Below are 12,205 nucleotides of genomic sequence, written 5' to 3'. Positions count from 1 at the left end.
CTTGCAGTCCTAGCGCCACCACATGGCAGGTCTAGAAAGACGGACTAGCACTCGCCCAGTTGTACGGACGACATTGCTAGCGACTAGACGTACGAAGCCTTCCTCTCATTTGCCGAGAGACAGTTAGAATAGCCTTCAGCTAAGCACATGACTACGACCTAGCAAGGCGCCATTAGCCTTACCTACTTTGAGAGTTATAGTATAAATGTCTCAAGAAGAACGCTGTATTCATCAGAGAATAAAAGTTAAGTATAAAGCAACTACGTACTTTTCTTGCTACCATTCGGTAGTTATCCTGTTTCAGACTTCACGCCCGTCTGCATTAGTTAGCGTGCCTTTCGGCTACCTCCGAGTGGTGTGGCTGTCTACGTACGCCACAACAGATTTTACATTACGAGACCACACCTTTACACTTAAACCGCCAAAATCGAAGCATGCTATCTGCACCCACAGTGACTGTAACCTGGTTGAGGGTGTCAGTAGCGACGCCCCTATTGTCTCTACTCCTGGTATTATATTCACGCTTTGTACCGTATTTAGAGAAAAAAAGAAATACTAGAAATGACACAGGACAGTAATAAGCGAATATATACTGTGAAACATTTGTCACGACATCAAGTTATTAAAAGACTGAACATTCAGTTTCAAATAGCAAACTTCATTCTTAAAACACATTTCTGCATTTTGAAAATATGCTCTGTGTATGTCAATTTTTCTAAAAAGATGGTACCATAACTCATTAGTGTGTGGAAATATGCAGGATAAACAAGTTTCACCATCACCATTTTTACATAGAACTTCATATTAGCAAGTGTAAAAATAAACACATTTTGAGGGTTCTAATAATGTGATATTTGGGAGTATGAAGTCAAGCATGTGGGTAATATTTAAGGTCTGCCAACGGTGATGGATAGTGCAATCTTAACCTCTTCAGGAGTGCTAGCAATTTATTGCAACAGATAGAAGTAAACAAAGTTACTTTAGAAAAATAAGGTTAACACAAAATCAAATAATTTTTTAACTTACGGCTTTAGTATGGATTTTACATTACGAGACCACACCTTTACACTTAAACCGCCAAAATCGAAGCATGCTATCTGCACCCACAGTGACTGTAACCTGGTTGAGGGTGTCAGTAGCGACGCCCCTATTGTCTCTACTCCTGGTATTATATTCACGCTTTGTACCGTATTTAGAGAAAAAAAGAAATACTAGAAATGACACAGGACAGTAATAAGCGAATATATACTGTGAAACATTTGTCACGACATCAAGTTATTAAAAGACTGAACATTCAGTTTCAAATAGCAAACTTCATTCTTAAAACACATTTCTGCATTTTGAAAATATGCTCTGTGTATGTCAATTTTTCTAAAAAGATGGTACCATAACTCATTAGTGTGTGGAAATATGCAGGATAAACAAGTTTCACCATCACCATTTTTACATAGAACTTCATATTAGCAAGTGTAAAAATAAACACATTTTGAGGGTTCTAATAATGTGATATTTGGGAGTATGAAGTCAAGCATGTGGGTAATATTTAAGGTCTGCCAACGGTGATGGATAGTGCAATCTTAACCTCTTCAGGAGTGCTAGCAATTTATTGCAACAGATAGAAGTAAACAAAGTTACTTTAGAAAAATAAGGTTAACACAAAATCAAATAATTTTTTAACTTACGGCTTTAGTATGGATTTTACATTACGAGACCACACCTTTACACTTAAACCGCCAAAATCGAAGCATGCTATCTGCACCCACAGTGACTGTAACCTGGTTGAGGGTGTCAGTAGCGACGCCCCTATTGTCTCTACTCCTGGTATTATATTCACGCTTTGTACCGTATTTAGAGAAAAAAAGAAATACTAGAAATGACACAGGACAGTAATAAGCGAATATATACTGTGAAACATTTGTCACGACATCAAGTTATTAAAAGACTGAACATTCAGTTTCAAATAGCAAACTTCATTCTTAAAACACATTTCTGCATTTTGAAAATATGCTCTGTGTATGTCAATTTTTCTAAAAAGATGGTACCATAACTCATTAGTGTGTGGAAATATGCAGGTAAACAAGTTTCACCATCACCATTTTTACATAGAACTTCATATTAGCAAGTGTAAAAATAAACACATTTTGAGGGTTCTAATAATGTGATATTTGGGAGTATGAAGTCAAGCATGTGGGTAATATTTAAGGTCTGCCAACGGTGATGGATAGTGCAATCTTAACCTCTTCAGGAGTGCTAGCAATTTATTGCAACAGATAGAAGTAAACAAAGTTACTTTAGAAAAATAAGGTTAACACAAAATCAAATAATTTTTTAACTTACGGCTTTAGTATGGATTTTACATTACGAGACCACACCTTTACACTTAAACCGCCAAAATCGAAGCATGCTATCTGCACCCACAGTGACTGTAACCTGGTTGAGGGTGTCAGTAGTGACGCCCCTCACGGCCCCCGTGTGAGCAGTAGGGGTTCCATACGTGTCTCTGTGGATACCCGACTGGATGTTGAAACAATCCACGTGGCCAGAACTCATCCCGACCACTGCAAAGTTGCCACAGCGAGTGATGCACACGCACGTCGCATAGGAATTAGAGAGAGATCGGTCACCCTTGAAATTGTTAAACCTGGAACACAATTGTAAACAGACCTGCATACCTATTTGTCTATGAGTAAAATTACACAACTGACTATCAGTATAAAAATTATTAACTATCTGAGCTAACAAAACAAACTGTCAGGTAACACAAAGGTTGCCTGTTAAGTTTTTTACATAACCAATAATAGATAAATACACTTTTTTTGTACAAATCATTATACTGTTTGTCACAATATTTGCCTTAAAATTTATTTAATTAGTATGTGTTTGGATCAGTTTTCGAAAAAACATTTCCACTCTGACATTGATAGTGCAAGAACGTGACTTTGGAAAGGTTCTAAATCTTACTATCTGCCACGATTGTAACTTCAGAGACTCCAGGAGGTGTAAGTGTCCACCACAGGCAACATTCCTCAAGTGTGGCAGTTATACTCGGTAGATCCGCAGTGTTCGGGACCCTCTCATTTGGCACCTGATCCCTTCGTGTTAATGCCTAGAGTGTTATGTAGGCACTGTGGATGCAAAATGTTGAACTTACATTATTGTCTGGCATACAATGTCCAGGTCTCAGTGCCATACAAGAGAGTGCTCAGCATGCATGCTTGATAGATGTGCATTTCTGTGGTCACCATAAGATTTTTTTTTGTCAAATGCTCTTGTGTGGAGCATACTGAAAGTGTTTGTCATTTTGATAGTTCTTGTGTTTACTTTATTGTCTGGAGAAAGATCTGACACTAGTGAACCAAGATAACAGAATTTGTCGAATACATTCAACAAGGAGCCATCCAATCTTATGGCAAGTGTAGCTGTGTCCCCTTGTGCCATAACCACAGTCTTCTTTACCTTCGCAGACATGGAGAAGAGCTTGTATGCAGTGGCAAATTTGTCCACAAGCCTTTGAAGGTCGCCTTGAGTATGTGCTGTGAACGCTGCATCATCAGCGAATAAAAGGTAACTTACAAATAAGTCCTCACTACAGTGAGGATCTGAGAAATGCAGTGATGTAAAATTTCTCGTCAACCCTGGTATGTACAGGGACGCCCAGGTTTGTTTTGCCAAAAGCAACTTTGAAAAGTAATGAGAAGAATATAACAAACAGGGTGGTGGCCAGTATATAACGTTGACAAACTCCTCTTTGCACAAGAAAATTATACAACATGCTTCCTCCACATATCACAGCATCATGAAAAGTCCCAATCATGTTCAAGAGTTTTGGATGACACACTATCTCCCTGCTGACTGTCAAACGTATTATTTAGGTTGATAAAAGCCATAACAACAGGGCCTTCTCCAAGCAGCATTTTTCCCCGAATCTGTCGGAGTGTGAAGATCGTATCAATATGCATATCGGAGATACAGTCTGCTTTGAAATTTTTATTTGATGAAAATTGATTTATATTGTACGTAAAATTTAGGCTCATCTTTTGTTCTGAATTCTTTTTCAGCAATAAGAATTGTATCAAAGTTCTCAATATATCTTTTTATTTCCGAGTTCTGTTCATTTGTTTATAATGTTATTTGTATTTTTTGCCAAATGTGTGTAGGTTTCTGTTTCCTCCAAGATGCTTACGCAGCATCCTTTTTTTGCCTCTGTGAACAACTGAAAAATTAGTGCTTTTATCTACAGATATAAAAATTAGCTTCTGCACAGAGAATAAACTAGGAACAGAGATAATACACAGAACAGGCAAACCTCCGAAATATACAAAGTAGATGGGGCGACTGCGATACGTTCCACATTGGACAAATAGAATAAAAATATACTACAAGATACAAGAAATGCAGAAACAAATGTGAAAACAACATCTCCACATTTAGTACGACTCTTCGGGAAAATCAACACACTACAGTAGATACAAACACTGATCTTTCCATTCTTGATAGAATTGGGAAAAGAAGCGACGGAAGAGTTTTGAAGATTGAGAAAATATGGTTGTTGAAGCATAAGCAGGAAGTGAAGGACAATATAAAGATGAAACATTAAACATTTTTATAGGAATAATGTTATTGATTTTTGCTATTTATGTACGTATTGGAACAAATCGCTATTGGAATACTATCTTCTATTTCTCTATGGTAATAAAATAGTAGAAATGACTTTTACATTTGGTTACAACACAAGGTTACCATCTCTCCCTTCTTCCTATTCACATATTTTGACCAAGTTACTTTTATAGGTTAGCAAAAATCACTATAATACTGTTTCAATAAATGATTGGGTGGAAGTCATTACTGCTCAAGAATTTTATATGAAGAAAACATATTTATTATATATCTTACCAAACAAAAGCGCTGGCAGGTCGATAGACACACAAACATGCACACAAAATTCTAGCTTTCGCAACCAACGGTTGCCTCGTCAGGAAAGAGGGAAGGAGAGGGAAAGACAAAAGGATTTGGGTTTTAAGGGAGAGGGTAAGGAGTCATTCCAATCCCGGAAGCGGAAAGACTTACCTTAGGGGGAAAAAAGGACAGGTATCACTCGCACACACACACATATCCATCCGCATATACACAGACACAAGCAGACATTTGTAAAGGCAAAGAGTTTGGGCAGAGATGTCAGTCGGGGCGGAAGTACAGAGGCAAAGATGAAAGTCAGGTGAGGTATGAGCGGCGGCAAATTGAAATTAGAAATTGAAATTAGAAATTAATATTAGAAATTAATTTTCCCACGTGGAATGTTTCCCTCTATTATATTTATTATATATATTGAGAAATATTAATTTCTAACAGAAATACATGCAACACCCACTAGGATACAGTCACTCTACTGACAGGTAGTTCATTGTAGGGTAGGGTGACCAAACGTCCCGGAAAACCAGGATTGTCCCGGTTTTCATCCCTGTGTTCCGGTGTCCCAAAAATTTGTTTCGGGACGCTCAAAAGTCCCGGAATTCAGCTTTTAAATACATTTCGTGAAACTTTCTCAAATTTTTTGGATTTCGCTATATTAAAGGAAATACAACACAAGAAATTAATATATTTTAGCTTATTTGTCTAAAACATCCATTGTCCCATACTAGTAATCACAGTATCAGTATTGATACACTCAGGCGATAATTTACTTTGAGTGGTACTTTGGCCAACAAGTAGTAAGTTGTATTATTGTAACAGAGTTATGAAACCGTCCGATTGTCGCGCCACTTAATCACACATTCATTGTCAGAACAGTGTAGTAGTTGATGTTTTGTCCGACAAACTGCAATAGTTTTTTCTCATATTAGTGGTATTATTGCTGCAGTACTGTGAAACGCAATGCCGAAATGTGCCTGCAAGTTCAGTGACTATTATTCCAAGGAATGGAATTTCATTAAGAAAGGTCATTTTGATTACGAAGCCGAGTGTTCCGTATGTAACTGTTTTATTAGGATAAGTCATGGTGGACGTTCCGACATAGTTGATCACATCAGGTCAAAGAATCATATTAATAGATACAGTGCACTGAGCTGCAGTAAAACTCTACAAAATTATTTTGTGAAACGTCAGTCAAGTGAAGAGATGAAAGTTCGAGCAGCCGAGCTTACACTAGCCTACCACACGGTAAAACATCACCAAACTTATAGATCTAGTGATTGTACTAATAAACTTGACAGCATTATGTTTGATGATTCTTCCATTGCAAAAAAGTTTAGTTCAGCAAGAACTAAAGTGTCAGCCTTAGTGAAAGGAGTTATTGCTCCCCAGAGTGTAAAGGAAAGCCTTGAATACATCAAAAAGTCTTCTTTCTACGGTATATCCACTGATGCCAGCAATCATAAGGCCACTAAAATATTTCCGTTTGTTGTTCAGTTTTTCGATATTTAATCAGGGAATTCAGACCAAACTTTTGAAGGTGAGTTCCCTACCTAATGAAACATCTGACGAAATTTCAAGATTTTGTATGACTACTATCGAAATGTTTGATCTTGAGAAAAATAAATGTGTGGCATTTTGTGGAGACAACACCAACACAAACTTTGGTGGTTTAAAAAGACAAGGCAAATTCAACGTATTTACCAAATTAAAGGCAACATTGCATGAAAACATTGAAGGCATAGGGTTCCCTGCACATGTTTTACACAATAGCGTGCAGACATCTGCTGACAGTTTAAGCTGTGATGTTGAAACTATCGTCATGAAGGTATACTCACACTTTTACATATATACTGTTAGAACAGATAGGCTTAAGGAGTTCTGTGATTATGTGGGAAATGAATATATGAATGTAATGTGTCACTCGAAAACTCGCTGTTTATCACTGTTTCCATCAGTTGAAAGAGTAATCCGCCTGTTTGAACCGTTCAAAGATTTTTACCTAAATGAAGACAAAAAGCCCCCAAAATACTGGTTCAGTTTTTCAGTAACCCTTTAAGTGAAGCCTACTTATGGTTCATTCACAGTCAGCTTAGCACTTTGCAGCATGGGATATAGGAAATTGAGGGAAGCACAAAAACTGTAATAGCGGTAAATGATGTTTTGAAAAATACTCTGGAAACTGTTACTAAGAGGAGAGAACAGCAGTTCATTTCTTTTAATGTTAAATCTGTCCTTAAAAGAGCAGAAGTATCAGACGCAGCGGAAAGGTGTTTTAAAGAAGAAGTTAACAAGTTTTATGACACTTGTGTAGGATATTTCAGCAAGTGGAGCGCCTCATATTTACCCTCATCGCCGGTGTTTGATTGGATGTTACTGAAGAGAGTGCCAAAATGAGAAAGTGTTGAAGAGACAGTTTCTTATTTGAAGAGTAAAGAGATTGAAATTGATGATTCCATTCTCTTTGATCAGTTTGGCATACTGCCAAATGTTGTTGAAGAAAGTCTTCACAAGTTGAATGATGAAAAAAAAGCACCATTGGAATGTCATGAGAAGTGGGTGAGTTTTTTTAAAAGCTGTGACTGTCTTCAGCATTACTCTGAGTTGGTAATAATTGCAAGGTATTTATTTGCAATCCCAGCCCATAGTGCCAATGTGGAAAGAATATTTTCGTTCATGAATATCCAGTGGACTGATGAAAGATCCTTTACAACTACAAAATGGATTGTGCCGAGTTTTATCACTATGTCTCAAAGAACAAAGACATGATCACGAAGGCTGGAGGCAGTGAAAAATACCCTTTTCTCCAAGAACAGTCAATTCCATCTACAAGTGCTCAGTAATATTAAAGCTCATGTTAATATTAACTGATTAAAAGTTGAATAGCTGTAAAATTTTGTAAAATCATAATACATTTCTTTATTACTGTATATGTTTATTAAATGTCATTAATTATACAGATAATCTAGATTATATCAATCTTTTGTATCCTCTTATTAGTTATAATAATCGGGTTAACAAAATGTGTCAACAAAACATTCATATTTAAAATTAAGAAACCTGGGTACCTGTGGAATGAGGTGTCCATTGGCACCCGGGTGAATGTGTCCTGGTTTCCACCGAAAATAATTTGGTCACCCTATTGTAGGGGTATATGACAACATATTTAGATCAAATTAAACACACATGTCACAATAAAGGGTGCCCAAACAGTTGTAACAATAAGCAGCGTATGTGTCCTCAGAGTCTTTACATTTTCAATAAAATCTACTCAATTTACAGGACAAATCACTTCTAATACAACATTTGTGTTTTTGATAGCTGTCTCCGCGACCGTCATGAGGAGCTAAAATCACTGACTAGGCCTGGCATGGTGTTGTGTTTACATAGATGTAATGGCTGTATGGCTGTAACTGAAATCTACCACAGTAACACGTGCACGGAAGGTAAGTCGAGCAGCTCCTAGCTCCATCCTGCCAGCAGACCGAGTGACATCAGATGACGCGAGGGGCTGGTGCCACATTTGAAAGTAGTGCTCCCTTGTCCCTACAAGTGTCGAGCCTACGTCTTTCCTTTCGGTCGATGTCCAAAGTGAGCTCCTGTGTCCTACTAAGTGTGTACTCCGAGTCTCTATTAAAATTGCTGCTGTTTATTCTAATGGCAGCCGCTTCATTGGTAACAGAATCCCAGTACGATGGTACTTGAGCCAAAACTCTTGCCTTCTCAAATAGTATTTATGCCTATTTTCTAGGCAATGTTCAGCCATGGCCGACTTCTCCAGTTTCCTCTGTGTGATGCTCCAGACTTAATGTACTGGCCGTGTGGATCCTGGCCTTGCTGTAAACAAGGCCACTTCCCGATTCACTTTACCTGACGTGACTGTTGTCGCTGCTTTCCTTGACACTGTGACAGAGAGAGAAATGCCAAAACAATGCATCCGACAACACTGTAAGAGCACCATGCCACCTTTTCAGCTGAATTCCAATTCTGCATATAGCGTCACAAAGGACACATACAACTGAGGAGACTCTAGGGAGAAGAAATGTTGCCAGATTTGTTCTCATCATTGGCATATAGGCCCAGTACTTGGTGTGACTGTATGTGGTGCCATTGAGTTACAACACCATCACCTCTATTTCACACTGTCAGTAATTTGGACATTTCTGAGATTTTAAGGACAGTGGCTGTGCCATATCTTCGAGGTCTCTTCTATATTATCTTTCAACATATTAATGCAACACTGCATGTTGCACGTGAAGCCCTGACATAATTCTACACAGAAGGTGTTCAACTATTGCCCCTGCCATCATTTTCTCCAGACCACTCATCCACTGAGAGCAGCTTGCTGCAAATTGCTGAGAGATTAGCATGCCACCATTTGCCAGCCTTTATAATCTGGCACACAATTGAAGCAACACAGAAAGACACATTCTTATCTTTCTTCCAAGCTCAGTTAGAAACAATTGCCAGCTTCAATGGAGCCTGTGTTGCTACGAGAGGCGGCAGCTCTGTTTACTTTATTTCACGTGTTCCATACCCTTAAATTTCCACAGATTTAAGAGGGGCATTCAGTAAGTAATGCAACACCCCCCACCCCTGCCAATTTCAGCTGGAAAAATGTGGAACAGCATGGAATATTCCCGCTTCATCCTCAATAGTTCCATGAAGTTCTGATAGGTGGCGGTGGTATACATAGCCTTCAAATACTGTCTGTAATGGAGGTGCTTTCGAAGAAAAGCAGAGCATCACAGATACACTATGTGATCAAAAGTATCTGGACACCCCCAAAAAGATAGGTTTTTCATATTAGGTTCATTGTGCTGCCACCTACTGCCAGGTACTCCACATCAGCGACCTCAGTAGTTATTAGACATCTTGAGAGAGCAGAATGGGGCGCTCTGCGGAACTCACGGACTTCGAATGTGGTCAGGTGATTGGGTGTCACTTGTGTCGTACATCTGTACACAAGATTTACACACTCCTAAACATCCCTTGCTCCACTGTCTCCAATAAGGTAGTGAAGTGGAAACGTGAAGGGACACGTACAGCACAAAAGCATACAGGGTGACCTCGTCTGTTGACTGACAGCGACTGCTGACAATTGAAGAGGGTCGTAATGTGTAATGGGCAGACATCTATCCAGACCATCACACAGGAATTCCAAACTGCATCAGGATCCACTGCAAGTACTATGACAGTTAGGCAGGAGGTGAGAAAACTCGGATTTCATGGTCGAGCGGCTGTTCATAAGCCACACATCACGCTGGTAAACGCCAATCGATGCCTCGCATGGTGTAAGGAGTGTAAACATTGGACGACTGTACAGTGGAAAAACTGTTGTGTGGAGTGACGAATCACGGTACACAATGTGGCGATCTGATGGCAGGGTGTGGGTATGGCCAGTGAATGTCATCTGCCATCATGTGTAATGCCAATAGTAAAATTCGGAGGTGGCGGTGTTACGGTGTGGTCATATTTTTCATGGAGGGGCCTCGCACTCCTTGTTATTTGGTGTGGCACTATCACAGTGCACACCTAGTTGGATGTTTTAAGCACCTCCTCATTTCCCACTGTTGAAGAGCAATTTGGGGATGCCACTGCATCTTTCAGTACGATCCAACACCTGTTCATAATGCACGGCCTGTGGAGGGGTGGTTACATGACAATAACATCCCTGTAATGGACTGGACTGCACAGAGTCCTGACCTGAACGCTACAGAACACCTTCGAGTTGTCTCGGAATGCCGACTTCGTGCCAGGCCTCACTGACCGACATCGATACCTCTTCTCAGCGCAGCACTCTGTGAAGAATGGCTGCTATTACCCGAGAAACCTTCCAGCACCTGATTGAACACATGCTTACGAGAATAGAAGCAGTCAGCACGGCTTAGGGTGGGCCACTCATATTGAATTCCAGCATTACCGACGGAGGGCGCCACAAACTTGTAAGTCAGTTTCAGCCAGGTGTCCGGATACTACCGATCACGTAGAGTATTTATAGACACCTGCAGAATGTCTATGCAGACCTGGCAGTGGAAAAAAGCACGGCGAGTTGTTGGGGAAGGCATCTGACATCATCACAACAATGCCACATAAACCTGTCAGATCTCCCATGTGCCGACCGGCTGCACACTGCTGCGACTCCTGCAATGTCGGAACTTGCAAACACACAAATTCGAGGTGACTGACGCTTCACAATCAAATACCTCACTACACAACTTGATGTCTCTGTCGGTAGTGCTGACACACTCGTTCATCAGTTCGAGTAATCAAAGGTGGTGTGCCCACCGGGTTCCTTTCCGCCTAACAGAAGACCAAAGAGAGCAACAGAGGACCACCTGTACAAAATTGCCCGCACATTACAAGACTGATTGTGAAAGTACGTGGACAATGGGGATGTTATTGATGCAGCAAGATGTTGGCTCTGACACTCACCAGTAGAGTGGTATCAAGAGGGCACACAGACCCTCGCAGTAAGGTGGCATAAGGGTGTCGCATTCAATGGAGATTATGCTCAAAAATAGGGTTTTTTAGTTCAAAGATTGGGGAATAACATGGTTTAGTGGAATCGTGAGTAAAAACAACCTGCTTTCAGACAAAAATGTGTTGCATTACTTTTTGAATGACCATCGTAATTATGTAGTCTTCCTATTTTGACAACATTATGAAACGGATCGACTGTTATTCAGCACATATAGTAGATGTTGAGTCGCCACATGTAAAATAAAAAGACAATTATATATTTGAGCTTTTGGCCAAAAGGCCTTCTTCTAAAGTATTCCTCTCGCACACATGTGGGGGGGGGGGGGGGGGGGGGGGGGGTTGCGCACGCACTCACTATCTTCTCTGTACATGCACAATAAGTAAAATTTCATTATTTGCCATCCTTGCTGCTGTTGCAATCTTAATGGCCTACAGTGTATGTCCAACATTTTTAATTATACCTAATCTCACATTTATTGCATCCTGCTGCTGAAATTCATCTGTCTTTATTGTGCATACTGATGTGTGTGTGTGTGTGTGTGTGTGTGTGTGTGTGTGTGTGTGGGTAGCAGGAGTGTTAGGAGACAGATAAAACACTTCAAAAACAAAGATGCATCCAAATGACGAGATGAGCCTTGCACCTTTTGTTCTTAAAGTACACCCATGGTATGCAACAGAGAGAGTTTATAGGGAAAGCAGATGTGTTACTGTGAATGAAATTGCAATAAAATTTGCCATAGGGCACAGAGCAGTGTAGCAAATGATTCAAAGCTTGGTTTATCAAAATATTTGTACCCACTGGACCCCATACACA

At 39.8% G+C, this 12,205-nt stretch overlaps 1 protein-coding gene across 1 annotated transcript in view; it reads right to left on the bottom strand.

The window, feature by feature from the left end:
• LOC126106499 (WD repeat-containing protein 36) overlaps nucleotides 1-12,205 on the bottom strand; it is a 106,135-nt gene that overhangs the window by 33,138 nt on the left and 60,792 nt on the right. The window contains exon 8 of the mRNA XM_049912818.1: nucleotides 2,373-2,641. Coding sequence (XP_049768775.1) covers nucleotides 2,373-2,641 — 269 coding nt within the window. The remainder of the gene's footprint in view (nucleotides 1-2,372; nucleotides 2,642-12,205) is intronic.

Source organism: Schistocerca cancellata, chromosome 10 (genome assembly GCF_023864275.1).
Source record: "Schistocerca cancellata isolate TAMUIC-IGC-003103 chromosome 10, iqSchCanc2.1, whole genome shotgun sequence".
NCBI classification, from domain to species: Eukaryota; Metazoa; Arthropoda; class Insecta; order Orthoptera; family Acrididae; genus Schistocerca; species Schistocerca cancellata.
This window is presented reverse-complemented; position numbering and strand designations above follow the sequence as displayed.